Below are 27,940 nucleotides of genomic sequence, written 5' to 3' on the forward strand. Positions count from 1 at the left end.
CATAATCCTGAAAATATTTTTATTCTAAAAAATCTTAATTACATAAATATCCAGAACATATTTCCTTGGGAGGCTTCAACAAGCAGCTAGAAAAATACTGAAATGAGAGAGAAAGACAAGGAGAGGGTGCTATAACAAAAGAGGTTCCCCAACCATCCTGTCTCAAGGTGGAGATGAAGAAGTATAGTTTTCTGAAAAGAAAGAATAAATTTCGAGTGTAGAAAACACTAAAGGTTTTTTTATCCTTTTGCTTTGTTATCTGTGTGCTTTTGAGTGACATTTTAAACACTGTTACTCGGAGGAAAGATTTACACATGCCAAATGGGAAATAGAGGGCTTGCAGCCAAATATATACATCGAGAGAAGTGAGACTCATGTCTTTCAGACTCATGAGACTCCAAGAGAGGTACAAGAGGCTAGGATATACACTTGAAGGCTGTTTTCACAAGGGACTGAACAAGGTCCATGGCACACTTCAACTTGTAACCACGTGAAATCAAATACTGGCATTCTACAGAGGCAGCAAGTGGACTTGATTTTGCTTCTGTTCTCAGTGATGTATATCAGGAGTAACTCCATAAAGTCAATAAAGAAATATAATTTCTTGCAAAGCTAATCAGATACAGGCTGCATGAGCCAAGGCATGCAAAGGCATTTAATTATGAATACATAATTTTCTATTCAATAGCAACCACAGCTTAACATATGAACGAATATGCTCTTTACAGGAGGGAATCCAGCTAGTACCGAAGTCTTTTCAAAGCAGAAGTCTGTCATCAACTTTGAATTTAGTATACTGCTTTTAAATTGCATGAGAAAAAGCCTCTCAACAGAATTCCTTTTCCTGAATTATCTGCCTTTTCCTTATGCAGCTAAAAATAATCTGACTTCCTCTAATGGCCAACATTATGCATATGGTAAACATGCATAATCACACATATACATACCCAAATTTAATCACCAACAGCAGCCAAAACATCGATCTTAATCTTGCCAAAATTCCAGCCACTTCTTGGATTCCTCTCTCCATAATTTCAGAGAGGTTTCTCTTGGGAATATTTTAATGGAATAGCAAGTGAGACAATGGAATAGCAAAATTAAAAAAAAAAACAAAACACCACCACAAAAACCCCCAAAACCTGAGAATGAAGGAAAGATGAAGGTAACATGATGAAGATAACACAATGAAGGTAATAAGATGAAGATAATCTTTAAAGATTATCACAATGATCTTAATTTAGAGTAATTTTGCACACAGTATTGTATGTTTTCCCTTCAGTAAAACACTTGCATATTTATTAACCAAAGCTAGAGTATGTGTGAGCTTGTAGTATGTATGTATCTTCTTTTATCAGCTACAGAGAAGGAAGATAGGACAGGCAGGTGGATCTGGCACGTAAGATCTCCTAAAAATAAGTTATCTGCACTTAACCTTTGGTTATCCTAAAATGAATAGGTGCAACCTAGCCATCTGGCGTATTGCAGGGGAGAATGGGATTTGAAAACACTATACTTCTGCTGGCAAAATGGGCTCCAATGGTTTATCTAATAACTGATAATGCATAACAATTCATATATGCACGTGCCTTTGTGGAGAGCACTCTGGCAGCAGTCATATCTCCTCTGTATCAAATGCGCTCTGACCTGAAAGCTTCTCGTGACTGCAACTGAGACAATATGCAACAAGCAGACACTCTTGGCTAATGGGTGTTTAGGCCCTGAGTTTCTCTGCAGAATTTGGCAAGATTTTGGCATTAAAATCTTAATTGGTGAATTAATTGGTGAATCTTAATTGGTGAATCCCTTTAATTACTGAGCCATTACTGGCCTTTGTTAAATATTTCAAAGAGCATTATGAAGCATTACAATGTAGTTTTCTATCCAAAGGTGTATACAACTTGCAAACAATTAATTTTAGTCTTGCATGACCTACTTATTAACATCCCAACTTTAGAGGAAGAAGCTGACACTAAAGGATGATAAAAGCAGATGTGGCAAAGCAGGAAATAACATAAGAAGTTTGCTTTCTGTTTTATCTTCTTCTCTTTTCACTAATTTTTACCTTTGTATTTATTCTTATTTTATAAAACTGAGAACATTTATTAAGTCTTGTAAGATGTTTGGGGAAAAATGTGAAGAGGCAGGTCTACCACACTGATTTGCAATCCAAAACTTTCAAAGCCAGCCTGATCAGTTTACAAGTAAAGAGAAGTTTTTCCAAACCACTAGTGTTTTAAAATCAACCATGGATCTGATAGTCAAGCTGTGCTCTTCCCTGTTCACACATCTTCATCAGCAGCGGTGTCTGGCTTCAGAATTAAGAATACTACTGATTGGAAGCCAGAAAAAATCGGTATCTTTTTACCATATCTATATTATCTCATATTCAAAGTAGTATGAAATAGTATGAAATAGGGAAAACATACTTCAGGTATGGCATTTATCAGTGCATTTGCTAGCTACACAGACAGTGAGATTTCTGTTTGTGTCCATGAAGTGGTCTTAAACCCAAATTTGTTCTGCATACACACCAGCCAACTGCTGGTATAACTGAGAGCAGCCACTAAATACTGGAGGACAAAAGGCATCCATAATATTTTTCTTTTTCACTCTGCAAAGGTATGGACTTGGTCCAATTCATTAAGAGACACCTCAACTTCTGCAAACCAGCTAGATGCAACTCAGAGCAACAGCTCTGACCCACATTTTGATATAGTAATTTTACTGCATATGTATGTGTACATTCTAGCTGAAGCAGACTCTTCCAAAACTGTCTTCTAAGCTTGCCTCACTTTTGGATTTCTCTCACTGAAAATATTCAAGCTGAGGCAAATACCATCTCACTGGATGTGCAGGTGCCACATTTTAGGTAGCACTTCTGGTATGTAGCTAAAGCTGCATAGCTTCTGTATACTTCTGGAGTTTCCATGTTTAAAACTGTAACAAAGCTTTCAATTTACAGCAAACAAAAAATACTTTCACTTTTACATAGTAAGCAGTAAATTTAATCAGAAAGCAATCTATCTTTCAAAATTGCTTGTATTTTCCATGATCTTATATATAAATATATATTAATATAAAGCTTACGTATATAAAATTTACAGAAAATGCTCACTCCAAACCAATCTGTAGCAACTTGCATCAATTCAGCATATCTCAGATTCATTTCAAACCACAGCTTTTATTACTAGTGAATGAAGAATACTTTTCTATAGCTCTTCTTCCTACCCAAATGTCCTCTTGCACATGCTACTCTTTATTTTTGTGATGGTTAATTAAATTTTACTTCAGACTGTTCAGATGACCTACACTTTAAGGCCATGTAGCTGATTAGCAAAAATTCCTGTAGGACAACTGTGTTTGTAGGTTTAGACTAAATGTTCTAATACGCAGCCAGAGTTTTTTTATGTGGCTGTTAATCTGTGCGTTTTGGACACAGTCCTAAAGGTACTGTAAAACCGTTCAAGCAGCAAGACATGTAAAACATTCCTGTTAAAGATTACAAAAAATTCCTGGATAAATATAGTTAACAGCTATTTTTTTTGAAACTTTTTCTTTCTTTCAAATAAAATCTACCCACCCTGTTTGAATTTTGTCCTACTTTTGAACTTATTTTAGACATAATTTCAAGGACAGAAACCTAGGCGTTAAATATAACAATCCTTACACTTGGCATGCACACCCATTACCCAAGATTCCTCTTTCTGTTCCCTGCCAAAGATATATATTCTGGAGAGAATAGATATTCCCAAGGCCAACAGCTGAGGAAGGTGCTGTAATGCCTTAGCCGCTTCCAGCTGGCCTTCATAAGAAGTAGGAATTCCTAAATTAAGGGAAAAATTGTCACTGGCAGACAGTAACGGTCAAAATGCATCTTTCTGCCAAGACAACAGGCAATCACCGCAGAGGCGTATACAATCCATAATGAAAAACCCAATCCTGTGACAATATTAACAGAATTGACTTGGACAATGTATTTTCAAGAATAAACGGATTGTTCAATAAAAGGTTTTTACAAGTCTAAGTAGCATTCAAAATGGAGAGCGATGTGCTCAGAAGGAAACCCAGTGATGAGTTCTACTGGAAATTATTAGCAGAGCATTCCTAATCATTTATGTATAGGTTCATCAGTTCCAGCATAAAGTGAGTGTGAAACAAGGATAGCAAGCAATCAGATTTCAGCAACAGGATTCATAGTTGCTGACATGCTCGCAATCTTTTCATTTATCTTTTATGTTTATGAAGCTTGCTGATGAAGGCAGGTAGTAGATAAAGTGGTGCATTTGTTTTCAACAAAGACTTTATACTGAGTTTAGCAATATTCTTAGAGGTTACTAAATAAAGCAAATAATCTGCAGTTTATTTAAGAACTTTTTTTCTTTTTTATAAAGGCATTTGTGAATAGTGTAACTAATACAAAAAGACGGACTAATGTATCCAAACATAAGATGGAGTGCGAGTTCTCCCATGCATAATTTCCAGGAAGGTCTTTCTGCCTCTCTCATTTCTGACACACCCAACACCTCAGTATGTGAATGCCAAATTTAAAATTCAGAACTTGTACGAAGTTTAGCTGAAAAAATTCTGCTCTTGGTCTCTCCCAAGTTTAGCAAGTTTGAGTTGTCCTTATTTATTTTATTTTTCTTTTGCCCTTTTTTTTTTCTTCTTCTTTTTCCCCTCCTCATTTTTCTTTCTAGCTCTTCTTTCTGGAGTAATAATTAGTACTGGATATCTGTTCAAAAAAGATAAGATTTTAAAGTAAGATAGACAGAGCCCTGGATCACCTTTGAGAAGTTGGGCTAGAGACAGGGTTCTTATGGAGGAAACACTCATCACCTCATCTCAAGAATCTGGACCTTTCTTTTCTCTTTGGTTTTGTTTTTAAAAAATCCTTGTTAGACACGGAGAATTTGGTGTAATATGATTATTAATGAAACAATAGAAAAAAAATCATTTTTTCTAGGACAGTATATAAAAATCTATGCTTGAGAATATCATTACTCATTTACTCTGAATCAATAGTGGGATTTGATAGGCTTCAATCTTAACAGACTTGCTGGACTCAGCTCAGAAGTAGCAAATTCTTTGTCTATATTTGAAACCCAGGTTCAGTTCCCCAATTTCTTTCTTGGATGAACTGATGAAACGCAGTCACACCCACTTCATGATTTAAAAAGCTTGATTGTCCCAATGAAACCAGTTTGTTTTATTAGGACAGTGGGGCTTATTAGTTCATTTAGGAAGCCCGCTTAGAGAAGTACTGGTGGGACAAGAATCTCCTCAAGCTCAGGGAGGCTGATGCCACAATATACTTCTTACTGGACTATGCAAGGAACGGGAAGAAGACCCTTGAATTTTGAAGGGAAAATTTCTTGCAAGAAAGAAGACTGAAGAGTTTTCTAATGTGGCACACAGGATTGATTTGGATAACTCTGTAACCAGAAAAAGAGCAAAAGGGAAGGGTATTTTTTTCTGGTGGATGCTTCCACGAGCTTTATACTGACTTAAAAGCCTTTACCATGAAGCTTTTACTTTCCTCCACAAACAGAAATCTGTTTATGATCGTATTATTTTCTAAAAAAAAAAAAGTAAGTTAAAAGTTCCTGAAAACTTTAAAGTGAAGACTGAACTTCAGCATTAAACTGTAAAAATTCCATGTACGACAACCTGGAGTCCTGATTCATAAAAGCAACAGACTGTATTACAGCCTTTCATTTTCCCCCCAAATCAAGGAAGGTATCAGCATTTTTCTGTCATCATTAATGATCTATGTCAGAGCATGGACAAAAACTGTAATACAGACAACAGATATAGGAAGAAATGTTTCTCTGTATGATCCAGATGTACTTTACTTTCACATCATTTTCAATTTTGTATTTATACTTTCTATAGATCTATATTTAATACAGAAACACATTCAAGTTTTAAGACCATTTTAAGCATACTTCCACCTGAAAAATCAGTTCTTTACTCTTATTTAGGACCTTAGACACATTGTTAAACAGTATTTGAAATCAAAACACTGGTGGATTTTACAAAAAATAAGCTGGAGAATGCTGACAAATGATTAATGACACATCAGCATTCTATATGGCTGCAGTATTCTACAGTAAAAAGCAGAGATGTTCAGACTTATTGGTAATATACAAATATATCCTCAAAGAACATTTTTTAAATAGCAGGGCAAGCTTGACTTTTCTACAAGAAAAAAGAGTTAGGCAATTGGTCCAAAACTCAAGTCAACGGTTTCACTACCACATTATTATCTTTTTTTTTTCAGGTAAAGTTACCCAGCAAAATGTGTTTCCCTCCTTAACCTTAAATGTGATATAATCTCTAAATTGACTGAAGACCGTTACAATTTACAGATCTATAGGGCAACCATGAAATTCTTTGCATGCTTCTCAGTGATGTGAAACCTTAGCTTTTATTTTCCCAGTTCTGTAAATTGTATTTATCCTTCACGGTTTCCAAAGGCAATACAGATACAAAGCTGAAACCAAACATTCAACTTAACTTCTTGGATAAAACAGTTCTGTGATCGTTGTGATATTGTGAGATGAAGGAAGTGAAAGAAAACCATATGACCACCATTTCTTTAGGATCCCTACCTTCCAGCCAAGCAAACAAACAACTCCAGTCAACAGCACTTTTACAGAACTATGGCTTGTCTTCAATGTCTTTACAGATATTATACGAATTCTAAAGATACTAAAGGTTTGCCTAAGGCTGTATGTTACTTTTAAAGTGTGTCAGCAAAGAAACCGGAAGGAGACAATTATTTGTTAGTGCCATGTGATAAAACTGGTTGTACAGATGCAACTCATAACTCTGTAAGAAGATTTACACTTAGTGGATTAGACTCAATATCATACTGCCAACACTTTGTAAAAAATCTTTTACATGGCATATTGTATATATTACTGCCATTAGAGCTTAATGATGAATAAGACATTATCATATCTCCCACTTTCATATCTGAGATATCACTGCATGGTATTTTGGCAGAAGATGACTTCCCATTGATTATAACTATCAAACACACAAACAAGGATCTGGAAGCAATTAGATTTGATGACCTCATAATTACCTTTATCTTTCCAATGAAATTAGTTGGAGTATGTCATTCTGGATTGATGAAAATTAACTCTTAAAAAGAATTCAAAATATTAGCCTTTGAGTATATAATTTAATGTCAGCATATATCACAATGGTGGCCTGCTGCTCTGTAGAAAGCCTTCCAGGGAAAAGCATAGCTCATCAGCACAAAAGTGTAATTAAATGATTATGGCATTTCTAATGAAAAGACAATTCAAAGAACCCATTAAGGACATAAAGGAAATGTCATAGGAGGGGAAAAAAAAACCTCCAAGAAACCCCTTTCTCTTCAAAATTTCTACTTTTTTATCTATATAATTTTCAGAAATCAAAGAAACATATGTCAAAAAGTTTTTTTGTACCACTTAAAATTAAATATTTGCCTTTAAATAGCATGACGCTATGTAGCACTCTCAAATTTTTCCGGTAGTATTACAAGTAAAAGAAAGAGCTCATCCCTAACAATGACTTTACCTCCATAAAGATCTGAAGTGATAGTAGGTAACTCAGCTAAATGGATATGAAAGATACTAAAAAAACCCCACAACAAATTGAGAGTTTATAAGGAAACTGAACCCTAAGGACTTTTGTTTTAGCTGTAATACCATAACCCACGTACAGGTCATTACTTTTGAAATAAAGACATTAAAAGATAAACAGCGAAAATGAAGCAGAAAAATTACAACTATCAATAAAACTTCCACCGGTTAATTTTCTCTTCAAAATGTCTAAACACATTCTTCATTGGAAAAAAATGGATTTCCAGAAAATTATTCTAACTGTTTTATTAGTAGAAAAACCATACTGAAGTGTAACACTTTCATTATGTATGATGAGGTCACCCAAAAGCATGACTGTCCTGAGGGAGCTATTAGAGGGCCAGGAGAGAGACAATGTTGACCTGAGTTGTTGTGATCCTGTGATGAACTTACCAAAGAATGATCATTACTTTTGGGTGAACTCTGTTTTATGTCAACATTACTGGAAGTATTTGTGGCAAGATTAGATGAGGGAACTCTGGAGATTAAACATAGATCTATGAACAACAGCCTGAAACAGCACAGATAAAGCAGAAAAGTAAATCTTTCTCACAGTATTTAAAAATATGTAATATTGCCTGTTATTCTTTAAAACTGGTAAATGAATAATGTTAAGTAGCTATTCTGAGTCTGTCTTGCCAGTCAGAAATCACAGACTTGAATTTGAAACAATTATTTAAAAAGAAATTTTCAAGAATTAGTTATTAATTAGATTTATAAAGTATTTTCAGCTAGTAACTAGTTAGAAGCTATTAGAAAACAGTAAAAAGTGACAATCACACAGATTAAAACAAACTAACAAAAAATAAACACTAAATACTTTTGTGACAAAATGAGAACTTCATAGAAGATCAAGTTTATCACAAGAACGAACATCTGAAGCAGTTATTATCTACATTAACTGCATGAAAGCTAGGATAAAAAAATGCATGAAAGAAAAATGTTCTCCAACACACAAAAATCAACTAGATCCCTCAAGAGCAGAAGGATTACATAAATTCTAACAGAACCCAAGTGCACTGGCTAAATGAGTTACACATTGGCAGATGATACAGTCAGAGATGCTGAGGAAAACATTTGGAGAGATGATCTTAGAGATAGAGATACAGCAGGCAAAAGAATGCCTACTGGACTGAGTCTCAGCACTGGACTGAGTAATTGAATTTTCCTGCACACACTGACAGCTTCGGAATGACTTGTCAGCTATCAGAGAAAAAAATCTAGGCATTATCATGAACAAATAAACATGAACAGACGAAATGATTTGCCCAATATCTATCACTAAGCAAAAGCAAAAAAGAACATTAAGACAGAAATTAGAATAATGAACATGCAGCAAAAGCTTATGCTGAAAATATTAAAAAAGTATGTGGTTCAAAATGTCAGGGGATTGGTGTTCTCTTTCAAACTGTGGGAACAACCATGAAAAGTCAGACAAACTGCAGTGTTTTCTGGTTTGTATACTGAGACAGTCTTACAATGCAGACGCAGGTACCTAATCAGTCATTGCAAGGAGCCTGGAGATCCTTATGTAGAATGGGCTGTACATACACAACATATTAATTTCAGTTAAGTGAAATTATGAGAAGATAAAACAGAAGTTGCTGTACTTGTTTGTGTTGTCCCCCCCTTTGCCATCAGATGTTACTTCTAATTCCATTAGCTCCTTTCTTACTTATTTACTTGTGATGTTATATGATAGTATCTTTGCACATAAATTCAGCATAGCTCCTTGGAACACTGAAATTCTGGTGGTCAGTGTAGTTGCTATCTTATAAAATTTTGTTGAGAATAACCTTTTTAGACCGAGCCTGATTGAGCAAGAATTAGTGTCAGCACAAGGATACTGAAAGGATGTTACTACTCTTCCTCATTCAGAAGAGTACTCTGGGATATGCATCCTGCTTGTTGGGCTATAAAGTTCTGCCTTGTAATGGTTGTGTAGTAGCGTGTTAGAGTAAAGATTTCACTCGTAAAGTACCATTTATCTACCTGCTGAATTATGCATCAGCCTTGCAGAAGGCTCATTGTTCAAATATCCCAGCAGCCCTCCACAAAAATTGGTAGGCATTTCTGTGAAGTCCTGAATATAGGACATTGCTTCTATACAGCAATTCTCAAGAATGTTTTTCTTTATTTAAATCCGTGTTTATATGCATATGTGTGCATATGTAAGTCCCCTGCAGCAGTAATGCCTGGCCTGGCACTGTAAGACTCAGAACCAGAAAAGTTTGGGACTTGGTATTTGGCCTGATCTAGGCTGCACTAGAATGGCTTGGAAGACAGTGACAGAGGCAAAGGAAATGATGGGAAGCTGCTACTGCTATCTTCAGTGACTTCTGCCTTCGTAGCTGCACGACACATCTCCTGCTAGGTGTGAACTTGTGTCCATCACCTGGCCTTGTTTGCTTCAAGAGATCACAATGTCCACGTGTTGAAAGACAGCACTGAGCACACCTCAGCACAAGCAAGTGGGTTCCTGCTATCTTCTTTGTAGTAGAAATACTCAACAGTTATTCAAAGGCATCCTACTTACACTTCCAGCTCTAATATTTACAGTTAAGGTGCATTTTTTTCCCCTAATTCTAGTTTTCTAGTTTCTGATTAATTTTTTTCCCTTGAAGGCAATCCCCACCTCCTTATTAAAAATAAGATCCAGTATCAAAGTTTAATGTTGTAATACAAATGTACGCGTATGATCTTCTTTCTGTGAAGACATTCAGTAAATGCCATGATGCTTAACAGTTTAACCAAACTTTCTCCCCTAAGCCATACCTTTGTATTACTCTGTAAAATTTCAAGGAGCCTTTCACCTAATTGGTCCAAAAAAGCCATTCCAAGAACTTATCCAGTTGACAGTATCTTGTTTGACCAATCCAATTCTCAGGAAAACATTTCAGCTTAATTTTGGGGAGCTGAAGCAACTAATTTTTAATTTTAAAGAATGTTTGAAAAATATTCTTACCAATCTAGACATTCAATTTTTTTACCTCATTGTGTATAGTCAAAGATGGTTTTTAAAATGTCAAAAAATTGTTATAAATTAGCATTTTGGAAATCTGATAAATGCAGTTTTTGGACTCCAGATGACCGACTCTGTTCATCACAGTTAAAAAGGGCCATTAATGCTAACAGACAGTATCAGCACTTTGCAGGCTGCCAAACACCCACACTGTCATTTTTCAGTAAGGAAGAGTAATTTCTTCAAATTCAGCCATTTGTATGGAAAGAAAGGTGTCAGATCACAAAGCTCAGTGGATGCCCTGGATCTCTGAATCCAGTATGCCGCTAAAATACCTATCGCAGCCATCTATCCTTTTGGGCAATGCCAGATTGCCAAGTTTGGCAATTCAATAAAGAGCTAGACAAGCTGCCAGTATGGAAAGTAATTACAGAAGCTAAAGTGACGGTTAGTTGTCAACAATAGAAAACAGCAAAGGAGATCATGTGTACAGCATGGATCCCTACATTTATTCAACTTAAGATAAAATGGGCTACACTGTAGAGTGAAAAGTTTTTTAAAATTCATGCCAACTGACCCAGCAATTTCTCCTTCACTAGAAATAAGTCTGCTTTGGTGATCTTTCTCATACCAGTAAGCCAGAGTCCAGTCAATCATACCTGTCAATCTTAAGGAGTGCCAAACACTGGTAGGGCAAATAGCAGCTAGACTGCTTTGCTTATAGCTATGGTTTCAGTCTGTAGGTAGAACCACAGAGAATATGGCTGGAAGGACCACCCAGAGAATTTGTAAAGCTGCCCAAAGGTTCAAAGTCTATGACTGCATACTAACACGAACAATATTTAGTTCTGAAATATTGCTGGGCATACATGGAAGAAAACATCATGTATTTATAAAGTTCTCAATTATCTATTTTAGCAAAATTTTTATCACTTTACTTTTACTACCAGGGAGTAAGAAAAACCCAGCTTGTTCAGGTATACTTCAGAGCTCCTTTTCTTTTGGAATTTCCTAAACTTCTTCTAACTGTTAATGTTTATGAAGGTGACTTGGAAATCAACCTTTTCACTACTGATTTGTGTCCCTAGCATGCACGTCAGCAGGCCTCCCTGAAGACCACTCTTTAAAATCAGCACAGTCCAAAGCAGTTTCATACAATTGATGAACTCAACGATGTTACCCTTTTCTTTCTCACACAGGCAACAACAGTGGCTGTGTGAGTCTCCTCCTTCCCCATACCACTCTCTGAGATGGTACTCCGCAGCATGCTGTACATTGTGCAACAAGACTGTGGCTGTACAGACCTGCTGAAGCATGGGGCTGTATTTGCCTCTGCTACATGCTGCCATCTTCCGGGCATCCTCTTCTAACTATGAGGGTTGGGTTTTTTTCATCTGTTGCCCTTCTTTTTGCATTATACCATCTCTTGTACTCCATGAGAAGGTCATTATGGGCACCCACTTGTTTACTTCTTGAAGGGAACGTTCAAAACAAATGTATAAAGGCTGTACCTTCTGCTTGAGACCCTCTCCTAGGACACATTGGAAAAGAAAAAAGTAGCTGTTATCAGGTGGATTTAAAATGTTCTTTTCTTTCTTTTCCTTTTCATTATCTGTTTGATTATACAGTTCTCCCCTACCATGTCACTTGTCAGATAAGACTGCAAGCATCTTTCAGCAGGAACTGTAAGCTTCTTTTGTTCTTGTTTGTTCTTGCTTTGTTTTTTTTGTGGCCTAGCAAGGCTCAATCCTGATGGGCACTATTGATGTACGACAACTTAAATTTTTTCTAATATAACCCCACTTACAGATAATGCAATTCAAAAGACAACACAACATCTGCCCATAACTACCTTTTGATTACAGTCTGGCATTCCCAAAAACTTTGCTTACCCTAGAGAGGCTTGTAGCAGAAAACCAGCAAAGATGTCCCAGTAGATCTAAGCGCGATACAGATCCTAGAATTCCCCATTTATGTGTGATTTTGTGTGTGTGCAAAATGGGTAATGTCTACTTTTAAAATCCTTTCCAGTCTTATCAGTGCTTTTGCCTATTATTAAGGGTGGTCTGTTTTTCTAGAAACTAACATGACATTATGTTTATTCCAGGCAAAATACTACAGTAAATTGATCTATAAAAAAAGCTTATCTGAAACAAATGATGTTAATATTACAGAATTGGTTAGAAATGTACAAAAAACTCCCCACTCTCATTTCATTGTATTGACTTCTTCCATAGGATTTGCTCATACTTCATTTCTGAAACAAAGACATACCTCATTTGCTGGAAACTAACTGTATAATTAAGTCAATATAAAAGTTATTAACGTGATGCCAGTATTATTTTGACTTCTACTATTTCACAAAAGTCACATAATTTCTTTGTCCATAAATCTATTAATAGTGTCATATTCTGACTCATGGCCAGCGCTGTTCCATTCCCGGAATCTAAAAGAGCTAACAATTTTGGATGGGTATCCAAAGAATAAAACCAAGGCTAATTACCTTGTCAGTAAAATCATAACATTGATATTATCCAAATTCTATTTTTTTTTAATTGAACAAAATTGAAGGAGTTGAGTCTATTTGCTATGGAAATTTAGGGGCTGTATAAATGTTTAAGCACATGCTTAATGCCCCATGCTGTTGAATAGTTGTCAAAAAAAGAATTTGTTCTTTTTTCCTCTCTCCATTTTCACATGTTCTTTGATTGTGATGGAAGAGAAGCAATCCTCATCACTGACAGCTGCTTTTTGTACCACTCAGTTGGGAGATCTCTGTGTGACATGTTGGGTTCACTCTGTCTCCCCCCAACAGCAGGAGACTTGATTTCCCCCCTGATACACACACACACACACGCTTTGTAGACAGCACTGCATGTCCTCTCTTAAATAAATAATTGGGAATAGGCCATGAATTCTGGGACTCATTGGTGTAAAAAACAAGCAGTTGCTTCAGATGTCCTTTCAGACTCACTAGAAAAAGTTTAGCAGATTAACCTTTGTTCCTCATTTTCGCTTCTTCAGGCTATAGACAAAGTGAACTCCAGCCCAACCATTGGGACCATTATCCCAGATATTGTATATGACTCCTCTACACCTCTGGTCTCACACACAGACACTATTTAGAAATCCTGCTGCTGCAGCTTCTTCATTTTCTACTGAATGCATCCACTTTCCAGCTTCTATAGCCAAATGCCTTTTTAGAACTTATTCCATATTATTTCCTTTGGTCTCCTATACACACATACTTTATATTTCTCGACATCTTACAAATGGCTGCTCCTAAATTCTATTCCATTGCCCAGTGTTTTGATCCTATTATCCCCTGCTGAATCTCTCCAAAAGTTTCTGGTATAATACATCAAACTTAAGCTTTTAATTATTATTTTCAAAACCCACCCTCTAAATTATTCTCCCTTCCAAAATTCACCCCTGGCTCTCATGCTTCATTTATTCCACCGATGTTCTAAAGATTCTAGATAATAGCAAAAAAACACTCCAAACCACAGCTTCCTACATAAAGTTCCCTAGACCTGCCCTTTGAGTGCCCTATGCTGTTGACATTTAAGTCTGTTGTGGAGAATGACTTCTACAATGACGTGAACTTCTCTAGTAAGCCAGGTAGGTGTGTAAACACACAGTTCATACGCATTTCATTTCACCTCTCCCCTGCCTACTTGTTTATCCTTAGATGATGAATTCCTCTGAGCGTGAACCTGTTCTCATATAGCCTTGAAATGGGTGGCAATGGGCAGCTTAGTAAAGGACACTGACTGAGCTATGCCTTGCCCTAACTGGCACTATAGTAGATGTGCTGAGCTTTCCTCATCTGAAGGTAACTTTTACATTGTTAAGTATGGTATTCCAAGGATGGCATTCACTGGGAAAAAACAATGTAATTGGTAATGTTGCCAGATGCTGGCTCCAGAAGCTCAGTTTGAGCCTTTATTCTTTACTTTCTCGTCACAGTCATTTTCCTCACAAGGGTAGGCACAGAGCCCAACTGATGTTAAGACCAGCAATGTTTAGTGTATAGAGCCACCTTGCTGACTTAAGAGCTATTATGGAGTTTAATGCTGCATACAGGCCAGGTTACACAACATACTTTTAGATTCAGTCAGAGTTTTAGAAGGATTGATGTGTTTATTGACCTATTGGAGCTTGCAATTTTGGCCAAATTTTCTTTGATCTTGGTATTATTGTTAAAGCATTGAGCAGAAGAATTATTTGATCTCTATGTGACTGTAACTCTAAAACAAATTAACTCCATTACAACACTACTATAATTATTAATAATGTTATCATTTCAGTAACAGTGCAATTTAAGCTTCATTTAAAATTATGCCTTAGGAGTTCAAGGGGAGCAGCAAAGCCAATAAGGATCACATTAAGCCTCTTGTTTCAATGTGTGAGAAGCGTCATTTAAATTTTTCAAGCCAAGTCTTGGCATTAGCTTGGGGGAACTTGGCTCTGCTCAAAGGAACAGCCTTCTGTCAATGTCAAGAACAATCCTAAAGAGTAAAAACAGTGAACACAGAAGGCTGCACTGAACCTCTGAGTTAGAAACAAACAGTGAGCAAAGATTAACATTTATCTGAGCTTTCCATTTGTTTCCTCCATCACAGACATATTAACATGTATGCCATGACTTCATGTTGCTATGTACTCTAGCAATGGAACAGAATAGTAACAGGGGGAAAAAAAAAAAGGAAATCCAAATATATTTTACATTGAACTCATGTCTCTGTAGAGAAATTAAAGTATCTATTTTTTGGTATAAAACTTGGAAAATCTTAGCTGCACAAGTCACAGTCAGGCTATGTGTTAACTGTTCAAAAGTTTCTGTCAATTCCATATGAACTATTTCCTCATCTTCTGATTTTGAAGTTTAAAGTACAATTCAGGTGACAGTGTTACAGCTTTGACTATAGGAGGAAAGCAGAACATACCAGGTGTCAGTAAATTTTAAACACGAAGAAGTAAGTTCTTGTACATTCTTCTACGACATGGAAGTTTGTGAAAAGTACTGAATTAGAGAATAAGCTCTTCTTTTATCCGGAGGGCACTGGGAACATTGCATAACTGTCTGAGCATCCCCACATAGCCCCAGCAACCCTGATTTGAATGACTGCTTCAACTAAGAAAGCAGATCGTCATTTCTCCACAGTCTACTCCCTGCTGGTGCAGGTTTTTACTGCAGTTCTGTGGTATGGAAATGCAAATACTAAACTTTATTGCCAAACACATCTTCTTGTAAAAGTAACCCTGCTACTGAAGGTTAGTTCCTTCTGTTGTTTAAAAAATTAATGGTTATACCCCTTTGTGCTTTTGGAGTAGCTAAGGAAGGGGGGTTATCTTCTAGTTTTTGTGAGGCTGTTCCAAAATATTTCCAAATAATTTCAATGATCACCACTATTAAAAAATCATTTGACGCTATCCTTTATCCTTTAAATGTGAAAAAAGTAAAGAAAATGTAATAAATAGTAATGTGATAGTGACAATTTGTACCCCATCATCATAAAATGGGAGCTCCCAAGCAGAATTCTATGAAACACTAGTTGCCCATGGAGTACTTGCAGCTAATTCTTGGAAGGCTGGCTAGTCATACACTGCTGGCTTTAGTCCTTGTTTCCAGCTGTTACATCACATATAAGACAACTAAAAATACATTAAATACTTCTCCATACAAGCAAGTTAAAAACTGCTGCAATAATGTTAGGCACTGAAAGTAGAAGTGTTGTGTGCAAAGTTAGGAACAGAAGCAATGAAAAAAAAAAAGATTACAATCTCTCTGCTAAAGTGTGGTCTGTGATATGGCAAGACAAAAACTTGACTTTTAATGTTCAATTTTAGTATTTCAGCATGTTTTGGATATGCTAAAGCATATCAGATGTTCAAGGTCCCAGTCCAATAACACACTCAATGACAGATCTGATCAATGTTTGCTGTTATATTTTGGCCTATGCTTATGTACCTCACTGAAATCAAAACCCATATGTGAAGGAAATAATGTACTGACAGCTACGTCAAGTGTTCAGAATAGACAGTAATAGATGCTTTCCAGATATTAAATGGTCTATGTGGAAATTTAATAAGCTAAAGGTGCTTCCATATACAGCTGGAGGGTGTAACTTATTGGAAACACAAATTAATAAAATGCGCAAACACAAATTAATGAAATGTGCAAACTGTGAGGTTGGAATGAGCTGCAGTGGAGGAAGAGAATTATAATTGATTACAAGTGGATAACATATAAGTGGCAAACAACATGTTGCCCTGGTTGGGAAAAGGGGTGGGGGGGACATCCAATAGGATGGCGAAAGCAAAGTATTCTAAATGTTTAGTAATGGAAATTAAATTATCTTCTCAGAACCATTCTGTTAAGTAGTCCTTGAAAAAGATTCCGTATCACCATGAGAAATTCATGACAGAATCAGGACTGAGAACAACAAACATTAGGTCCCTGGCAGCCTATAACTGAGATGGAAGGGGCAAAGAAATACAATAGAGCATCTCAACAAAGCATGTGTTATGCATAGCTAATTGATAGCCTCTACTCTGCAATCCAGAGATAATCAGAAAGCTCCTTCTGTGAGCCAAACACAGTACACAATGCATATGACACCTTGTCTCAGTAATATATCAAGCCAGAAGCAGGCGAGACAGTAAGTCAAACTAAAAATAAGCAAAGACTGCAGACAAGATAAATGCTGCTTCATTTAACCAAGTGTCATTACTATTCTCAAACAGGTCTGAAAATGGAATAATCCTGATAGGTGTCTTTGCAGACAGAAATGCCTGATGCTGTCCAGTACTCTTCAGTTTCTGGAGTTGTTTGCCTGCCCACTGACAACAGACAATTTATATCAGATTTGCATGATACTGAGGATTCATCTCATGCTTTCTTCATATTTCTAATTTTTGTTTATACTGTGGTCTCAGTGTGACTACATGTTTTGTTTTGGGGTTTTTTTTGGTAGACTTATTGTTGCCTCAACTGGGAGACTCCTACACTTCTGATAAAAGCAATTCTTACAAAGAACTCATCTTGCAAAATGTATTATGCTGTGGGGCACTACTATTAAGGATGCCTCACCTTAGACCAGTCTCCCATTCTCCAGACGTAGCATTTGGAATAGTCCTCACAGTCCTCTGCTTCTTTAGGTCTTGTGGACAAAACACATTTCTTGCGGGGATTGGTGCACCTCACAGTCCGATGCCGTACTCCCTTACCACACTTTACAGAGCACTGTTGGAAAAAGATGTTTTTCAGGTTTCTACAAAAGACACAGTTACCCCATGTTATCAACTTCTAATGACCTCTGCCAGGTTAACATAAATATTTCAAGACTTCGGTGATTTCCCGACTTCCAGTCTTCAATTGCATAGACATTGGATTTGTTAAAAACTAACAAACGAACAAAAATTCCTTATGGGGCAGAATGATAATTTTTCCATTTTGAGCTTAAAACATATAATGTGACCAAAATTATTTGCTTAAGGGAAATATCATGAAAGAAATTCTAAATAATGTTCTTAAGACACGAAGCAACTTCAGAAAAACTCTGCTAGTGTCAAATAGACCTTTTTTGTGAGGGAAAAAAGTTAAAATGGAGAAGTAAATATTCTAAAACTATGCAAGGATCCAGACTGTATTTGAAAATTCAAAGTTGCTGCATATACAGCATGTGAAAACCCTCTTTGAGTTGCACAGAAAGTCTTAATCTTATGGTTTTTTCCACCATTCCCACTTACACTGCCAAAAATTATGCCATTTCCTTCTCAAAATATTATCATTGCTTTTGATCATCCCACTGCTTGCAGATCAAAACTTTCCTTTGCCAAGCTGATTGTAACTGCAGGAAGCAGTAATGGCTAGCTTCCAATATAATGGTGATAGTAGGAATGGCCATGAGAAACACCTCACTCTTCAGAAAGTATTTATTGCTTCCAACAAAAACATGCTTACTTATTTCTCACCTCTCAAGTAAAACAAACCAGCTAAACAATCTGAGTTTCTTTCTCGCACCTCTGTAAGTGAGTACCATCCTTCTCACAGCCAGCCCTTGCATTATAAACCTCTGTGTACCAAACCAGGAACTGCTGCTAATTACTTCTCTTACCTCTGCCTTAGCATCTACTTTTCATCTTTGAAAACACTCCCAATGTCTTAGCTCTTCCTTCCATGGGGATCAAGGGGTGCTGCTGAGCAGAAGAGCCCAAAGTACGGACTGCACCCACATTCAGAAGCATCTATTTGTATTTTGAATCCAGAGGGACCCACAGCACAGCTTCTGGTATAGGAGGCAATCAGAATTGCCTTGCTCTTCCAGTGGAGAGATATGCTCCAAATAACCCCTTCAGCTTGTCCAGATGGCAATGATAACAAAACCCTCCTTCCACCACAGTCAATTACTTTTAGAAGGAGTATAGTTTTTTAGAAGAAGAAGAAAGCCAAATGGACCTGCACATTAAAAGATCTTAAATTAATAAAGCTTTTTGAATAATAATTACATACTACAGCAATGCTTCAGGATGCAATGTATGCGAAATTGTGTTATTTACAAGCCCTTTTGCCCACTGCTTGTGCTGTTCTTGGAAAAAGAGCTAAGAAGAGAGAGGAAGGGAGGGAAATGTCAAGCAGCTCCCCTCATAGCCTCTCTGAAGCAGAATGGCAGCAACCATCTGCTGATCAACATCCTTGGTACAAAAGTGTGTCAGAGATGTTCCCACTCTGAACGCAAGGACTGGTAGCTGATAAATGATGGACTTAATTCCATTTAGCCCTAGTTACCCACTACTACAGACAGGACATACTTGATTATATGTGCTTGAAAACTGGCCAAAAGAAACTGTTCCAGGACATTAACTAGGAAAAATGTAGTAGTTCTACACGGCTGGTTTTCCTAGTCCCTGATCCCTTTGCCAAATCATTGCATGAGGACCGTGAAAATCATTAGGCTGAGCTGTGGCACTTGCTGCTGAAAAAAATCATATTCCCAGAAAATAGTAAGGCTTAAATAATCACTATGGACTATTTGTATAAATAAATGCAGCACCTCAGACCAGACTCCCGCCTCCCACACAGTCATGCAGTCCTGGCCTTCACAGCGCTGTGCAGAAGCGGGCTTTGGCCCAAGGCAATCCTTCTCCCTAGCTCTGATCAGGGTCCCATTTCTGAGCTGCTGTGTACAGGCTATTTGTCTGTTCTGGGTCCCTTTTCCACATGTCCTTGAACATGGAGTCCATTCTGTCATCATCCATCTACAAAGAAATACAGGCAATGCAGTAACAAGAAATCAGGAAGGGAAAAGTACGATCACATCATCTTACTCTCTTGCTTGCCAGTACACACACCCGAGACATACTTACATATTTTCCACCTCCTTTTAAGTTCACTTTGTTAATGGGCTACTTATTAACGTAACATATTCTACATTAAATAAGGCGTTAATATTCATATAATTTCATTCCCTAGCCCACTGTCCCTATGTCTTAAGAGTGCCCTCCTCTCATTGTAATTCCAGTTAGAAAAGCTCCAACATACACACACATTTTAAAGATGACAGATCACTGATCAGCCTGTCTGTTATTTTCTATTTGTATGATTGCCTATATGTCAAGTGCATGCCATGCACGTAAAGTCCAGCATTCTTTGAAAACACTTAGTTGCAAGACAGAATCACTGCTGTGTGAAAGGCTTGTTGTTCTGGAGGAAGTACAAAAGCTCAGATTTCTTCACATTCTTCAGGGTCAGGCCTAACTCGGGATGTGTGGTTTAAATCCCAGCAGCAAGGAAGGCTGATGCAGCTTGGCAGAGCCCATATACCTGGAGAGCAATTGTTCTAGAACATAATTTTCCCTAAATGTTCTGTAGCTCCAGACTATGGCCATGTGCCCTGAAAAATCAAACAGCTCTTCCACTGATGCAGTACACAAGTGTATCCCAGGAGACTTAGCTTGCAAGTGAGAGTTTTTAGGAACCTGAGATTTAACAAATCTGTTCCAACCTTCTGTCACACATTTGTTGCAAAAAAATAAAACATTTAACTAAGGGTTTTTTATTATCAGCCCAGAGACTCAATTTACAAATCACAGCCTGTCAAGATAATGTAATAGAGTTTAAGATACTTCTTCAAGTGCCAATAACAAACAACTAACTATGCAAGTATATGCTTTAGTTACATTTCTGTTGAAAGCTAACAATATTTGTTTTGTAAGAATCACTAACACTGTATTAAAAACTGGATATATAGATGAAGGATCATGATATCTTTCTACATTTCTCAGCACAGCATCTCTGGGTAGCAATTAGCAGCATTTAAAATATTTCATTTAATAAGCTGGAAAAAGCACAGAACATCATTGAAAATATATAGTTGACAATGCCTCAGAAAAAGATCAGACTCTTCCATTTCCATCCATTAAGTGTAAAGTGATGTTAATAAAATAAAACAAATATCTGCTCAAGTATGTATATAATGAAATACAAATAATCCCTTCAAAGTGTAAAGCCCCAGTCTGGGGAAGTCCAAACCTCAGTGGTTTGGTCTTAGTAAAAATGTATCATAACTTGCATTTTATCAATTACAGTATTTCATCCTTTCTAAGAAAGCTATGTCTTCTGGTTCATTTTACATGCTTTCTTCAACTATCTTTGCATTTTATTCACTCTGCATTGTTTTCTTAAAAAATACTATCTACCTCTTCTCCAGATGACTGCAGTAGATCTATCCTAGTGCTTAACTATTGCTAGCTGCTCTCCGTCCCTTGAAAGGTGGCAGATACTTTACCCAAGTCCACACAATACTTGGGGACTTAGGCATAATTCTTAGCTGCCATTTGGAAGCAGGATGGCAAACTCTGAAAGGGGTCCTTGTGCCTGCCTGAAGAGCCAGTGCAAGGAGCAGGCTGCCAGCTTGGCTGCAGGGACACCAAATACAGTGGGCTTTGCAGGGCACAGGCTGCATGCTGCAGCTGCCTCCCAGGGTGAAATACAGAGGAAAAACCCTCCCCCTGCTTCTTCCACCATTCCACGATCAGAGTCCAGTTCTGCCTATTGATCCACATACAATGGGATGGAGGAGAAGGAGGAGAGCAGTGAGGGGAAGGCTCTTTATACTTCAAGTTGCATCCATGTAAAAAACCCAATTAACAGATTTATTTTTATTTATTTATGTATTTACTACTTAGTGCACCTAGAGCTTACTGAGAGTTTTTAAAGGAGTGAAGCCCTGATTGAACAAAACACTACAATATCACTAATTAAAAGCATGGGATTAAATCCATCTTTATAAAAACAGCATTTAAATTTCATTTTCATAGTACACACCAGTCTGTGAGAACTATTCCTGAGGAAAGAAATGAGCTGCTTTATCGACTAAGAATTGATTTATGCACATGCTTAAGGGCTCTCTTTCATTAAAACTTGGGACAAACAACAGCCACTGTTTCCGTTTTCCCTACATTTTGCATGATAACCTTTTGGATTTATGTATTTACTGCACATGCATTGACAGAGGCAGTCATCTCTTAAGATTTTCACATCTAGATGTTACAGTTTAATTTAACCAAATCACTATTACCTGGTCTGGCATGGCTGCTCATTGCACTTGCGGATCTGTGGTTCAGGTTTTGTTAAATATTTGCACTTCTTGTTGTCCACAAGACTGATATTCTTGTTCATAATCTTTGTGCAAGAGACTGTTGTCTTTCTTTCACCTAGTAAAAAAAAAAGCAGATATGTGGGGAAACCAGAAATATGTAACTTTGCTAAAAAAGGAAGGACAAAGGTATCTTTATCAGATACAGCTATTTCATGTACAGTTTGGCTAAAAGAACTGTAAAACCTGTACAGGTGTAACATCTCAAAAGAAAATCAAAGCTAGCAGGGAGCCCAAGACAGATACTAAAGTTTGTAGGGAACAATTTGATTTTCTAATCCAATGTTTGCACACCACTGTCAACAGACTTTGGCTGTTTTATGCCTGTAACTAGTCATAGGCCAAAACCTAAGTCTTACTGGAATAATTGTTTCCTTCTCAACCACTGAGACACCAGCACTGAGAAAAGCTTGCAGAAAAATTGCATAGAAAGTACATTTGTTCTTTAATACATAAAATAAGGAAAGAAATGACTGGTCCTGCTTCTCTGTATGGCTCGAGCTTAGTAGTTCTGCCTGTTTTAGCACTATACTGGCAGGCATGGCCGTCACTCAGCTAAAGGGAATCAGCACATGCAACCGTCAGTAAGGAGCCTGCACTATTCCCCATGAGCTAAAGAGGCCACAAAACTGACCTGATCTGCAGGGTCATCATTTAGGAAGAGACTGCAGAGACCTAGTGCATGTTCTGAACAGAAACCTTGCCCTGATGGGTGGGTTGGAGCCTGGTGTCTCCTGAAGCTGGAAGCGGTAGAAATCAGAATTTAACATAATACCTACTGCAAGCAGTATCTTGTAATTAGACTGGAGCCTAATTTTTAGAAAACTAGCAATCCTTGAATTAAAGGCTTCAATTAGTAGAAAACAGGTTCACAACCATTTGTTCCTATGCTTATGTTTTAGCACTCTATCTGGAAGTTTACCGACAAAGAGGGTGCGTGCAAGACCAGGGCAGACTTAAGCATGCAATGTTCACCAGCGGTCAGAAATGTGCCATGGATGCAGCAGTTAAGTTATAAATCACAGAATCACAGAATCACTAAGGTTGGAAAAGACCTGTAAGATCATCAAGTCCAACCATTACCAAAAAAACCCCAAACCAAACCAAACAAACCACGACACAAACAAAAGAACCACACCACACAGCACCATGCCCATCAAGCCATGTCCCACAATGCCATGTCCACACGCTCCTTGAATACCTCCAGGGAGGGTGACTCCACCACCTCCCTGGGCAGTCTATTCCGTTGTGATACCACTCTCTCAGTAAAGAAATTTTTCCTAATATCGAGTCTGAATCTCCCCTGGCGCAACTTGAGGCCATTTCCTCTTGTCCTGTCACTCATCACTTGGGAGAAGAGGCCAACACCCACCTCTCTGCAACCCCCTTCCAGGTAGTTGTAGAGAGCGATGAGGTCTCCCCTCAGCCTCCTCTTCTCCAGACTGAACAACCCCAGCTCCCTCAGCCGCTCCTCATAAGACTTGTGCTCCAGACCCCTCACCACCTTCGTTGCCCTTCTCTGGACACGCTCCAGCACCTCAATGTCTTTCTTGTAGTGAGGGGCCCAAAACTGAACACAGTATTCGAGATGTGGCCTCATCAGCGCCGAGTACAGAGGCACGATCACCTCCCTACTCCTGCTGGCCACACTATTTCTGATACAGGCCAGGATGCCGTTGGCCTTCTTGGCCACCTGGGCACACTGCTGGCTCATATTCAGCCGGGTGTCGATCAACACTCCCAGGTCCTTTTCTGCGGGGGAGCTTTCCAGCCACTCGTCCCCAAGCCTGTAGCATTGCATGGGGTTCTTGTGGCCAAAGTGCAGGACCCGGCACTTGGCCTTGTTGAACTTCATCCAATTGGCCTGCGCCCATCGATCCAGCCTGGCCAGATCCCTCTGCAGAGCCTTCCGACCCTCGAGCAGATCAACACTCCCTCCCAACTTGGTGTCATCTGCAAACTTGCTGAGGGTGCACTCGATCCCCTCATCCAGATCATCGATAAATATATTAAACAAGACCGGCCCCAAAACTGAGACCTGGGGGACTCCGCTTGTGACCGGCGGCCAACTGGATTTCACTCCATTCACCACAACTCTCTGGGCTCGGCCATCCAGCCAGTTTTTAACCCAGCGAAGAGTGCGCCTGTCTAAGCCACGAGTCGCCAGCTTAATGCTCATTATGCGTGTGACCACAGCTGACATTTTACACGGCGCCTGTGTATGTAAGAGTACATGCAACTAATCTATCATGCACAGCGTTTGAAATGTTTGACAATTCTTCTGGATTTACATATTCATCTGTGTATTCATATTCTCTCCCATGCAAAGAAACCTTTTCTGCAACACAGGCGGTCCTAGACCAGTTATACATACAAACATGCACAAAACCACATGGCTTCATCGATAGTTTCATCCTGACAGACACTTTAAACACTTAAGCAAAGCTACCGATAATTGTTACATTCTTTAATCAGATTCATCAAAATATTGATGTTAAAAATTGAAACACAAATATTTACATAGGGTACAAGCTGCTGCATTTTACTTTCATTATTGTTTCATATTTAAGCCAAGAACTAGAAGAACAGTTAAAATGGTTTTGTCTAAAGAAAAATCTTTCACTTGTATTTCAGAATATTTACAGTAAAAACACATTTTATGGAACTTTGTATTAACTCAAGCTATTTTAGACAACAACAAAAAATGAACGCCAATTACAACAAAAATATAATAAATAAATATTACAGTAAAACACTGAAACATTTATTCAAGCATTAATGTAGACTAAATTACTGACATACTGTATTTTAAGACTTCTCCAGATGATAGGTAACCTTAGAAATACTTGGGGCAATAATAAGAGATTGTGGTAGCATTAAAATTACGCTAAAAATACTTCAGGAAACTGTAAAAAGCGTGAATAGTCCAAGTAAATAGGAATGCATTACTAAGAAACAGAGGATGCTGCTAGCACCACATACAAAATACCTTCATGGAAGAAGCTTTCATACCAAACCACAAAAAGCATGTTTATGGAAACTACAGTAATCCGTCATGACACCAGCACTGTTCACAAAGTCAAAGGAGCTAGAACACTGTGTTCCTTATGCTGCTGTTATGAGAAAGTAAAGCATTTCCAGGCCTTCTTATTCAATCATAAGGTGCATAGCAGTTTTCAGAACTGCTGATCGGAGCAACCATGACTGTCAAGATTGTAAGCAGGAAAGAGAAGTATCAAAAATCAATGTAGTATTCACAGTGTAAGTCCGACTCATTGCACAAGGTATGAACAGATCTCTATAGGTTGCATTCATTAAAAAACCTTTGAAGTGTTTTTTTCAGTGTAATTACCTATTTGAATTACCAGCTTCTAAACAGCCATTTTCAAGGATTTTGTTGCAGCAATACTGTTCATGTTCCAATATTTGTTTTCATATCTGTATTTTGTTCTTCCAAATTCACATTTTTTATAGTTTATAAACATAAACATAGGAAAAATGGCACATGAGCATGCTAATATCTGCTGTTATAATATCTGTTCCATATGTTTCTGGATCATCCTCAACTCATGTTACTAAATGTACATATTTGATCTGAGATTGGGGTTCAGCTTTTCTGGAGTTTGCAATGTCTTTTACAGATCATTTATCTTCAATACTTCCAAATACAGAATGGAATGCATATGAACTTTCTATTCTTGTTCTAGCTCTTGCACTTGTATTTATTCTTGGAAACTGTGTCCTGAAGTTGCTTTGTTAATCTAGTTTTTGTTCCTTCACTACTTCACTATCTTTTTCTACTTACGTTAATTAGTTTGAAACTTTTCCTAGAGTTATCACTATTCTTTTATTATCATCAGGAAGCATGAGAGTGAATTATGTCCACTATTGTATGGAATCATACAAGCTGCAATGAGGATATTGCTATTAAATATACACCACTGACCATCGGAGTCTTAAATATTAATACACTATGATGTGTTTTAATTGAGATATATATACACACACAGTGTATATATACATATTTATTCATTTTGTATACACCCACATATATGTATTGTGTATGTACATGCATAATGTATATGCATATACATTTTTAATACATACATGTATGCGTGTGTTTGTACATTTTTCTTTTATTTTACCTCCTCCACATACAGCATCACAGTCCTCCCAGCCAGAATGAGTCCACATGAAAAGAGGCTCTGGTACTTTAGAGCTCTGATTCTCAGGAAGCGGATCCAGTGGGATTGTGTACTCATAGTGTAGACCATAGCTCTGATCATGGAAGAGCAGCACCTGCAAGATACAGAGAAGGAAAACCTACCTGTGTACACAGACACTGTGGAAAACAAACTCCGAACTGCGAGGAGATCATCTTGAAAAGCACGACAGAATGACTTAATGCTCTATAGCCATTCAACCCTCTTGATGGATTTTGCAGAAGAAATTAATGAGAGTATCCAAATCAAGACAACGGGAAAAATTATTTTAATTAACATTAAGGTCGAAAAGCCCTTCATGTGAAATAAGCAAACAAAATTCACGAGAAATCTGGAGGATGATTATGTCCTGTGATTTCAGGGCTCTTAAATAGAGGAGGTCTTTCCTAGATGCATCAGATTTAAAACTATTTCAGCTGTACCAGCCAATTTCTTGCATATGAAGTAGTACTTCACCATCTCTCCCTCTTTCTTTCTGGTGGCTATCAACATTTCTTCCCCTACAGTGAAATGCATCAAAACTCTAGTTCTTCATGGAGAACTGGGCAATTGCAATCCTGAAATGGCAATGTTGTGCTATAATCAGCCAGGATAAAAAACGTCTGATAGTAATTTGAATTTGTCTTAAGCATCACATTAACTTCTTATGACATTTGTCAGAATGCTGAGACCTTCCATCCTGCCTCAATAATGTAAAGATTATTCTTGCATTTAATCACATTTTTTTAGAAGTGGGTTGACAGATCTATATATATAAGCAGGTGTGTGTATATATATATATATTAAAGCAGGTATATCTTACATAGATCTCATTATCTTCAGGAGCCTGGAAAAAAATATTAGTTACCACGCTATATGATAGGAATCAGCTAAAAAATCCCAATCCATATTGTCATACCAGTAAATGTAAGGGTGATGTTGTGGGACCTTTGGCTGATATTTTCTCCCAGAGACCTCTCCGAACATAATGGACAGTGGTCCCGGCAATATTGAATGTTCCTGAATGCTCTATCTTCCAGTCACTATTGATTGACTGTTTTCCAGCATCTCGAAGAGCTGAAAAATATATGAAAAAAGACCAATATAAAAGGTGTCTGTTCATTAGTGATTTGGGCCTTGTTTCACTTTCTGTTTGGATAATTTAACAAGCAGGTGAAATCACATAACTCTGTTTGCAAAGATATTTATGGATCCTACTATTCATTAACTTCAATTGAAACCTGCTTCAAACACACTTTCTGGAAGGAATGCTTGGCAAAACCATGTGTGTTTTAACATTACTTGATGTTAATATCAGTGTTTTAATACTGAAAGAGGCTGACAGGCTCCAGCATAATTCACAATTTGATCACTGAATTAATTTAAGGCAAAGACAACCATTCTCTGTTCCTAGGGTGGTCATTTCTATAATCCCTAAAGGCATGGGAAACAATATTTTCACAAGACACTCTACAA

General features: G+C 37.6%; 1 protein-coding gene across 1 annotated transcript in view; it reads right to left on the bottom strand.

Annotated features, from left to right (window-relative positions):
• Positions 1-27,940, bottom strand: part of ADAMTS19 (ADAM metallopeptidase with thrombospondin type 1 motif 19) — a 156,612-nt gene that overhangs the window by 5,117 nt on the left and 123,555 nt on the right. The window contains exons 17-21 of the mRNA XM_059833503.1: positions 27,384-27,541; positions 26,408-26,561; positions 22,185-22,320; positions 19,659-19,863; positions 17,696-17,848 (exon numbers count right to left, since the gene is read on the bottom strand). Of these exons, the coding sequence (XP_059689486.1) occupies positions 17,696-17,848; positions 19,659-19,863; positions 22,185-22,320; positions 26,408-26,561; positions 27,384-27,541 (806 nt within the window). The remainder of the gene's footprint in view (positions 1-17,695; positions 17,849-19,658; positions 19,864-22,184; positions 22,321-26,407; positions 26,562-27,383; positions 27,542-27,940) is intronic.

The sequence above is a fragment of the Gavia stellata genome, chromosome Z (assembly GCF_030936135.1).
Source record: "Gavia stellata isolate bGavSte3 chromosome Z, bGavSte3.hap2, whole genome shotgun sequence".
In the NCBI taxonomy this organism is placed as follows: Eukaryota; Metazoa; Chordata; class Aves; order Gaviiformes; family Gaviidae; genus Gavia; species Gavia stellata.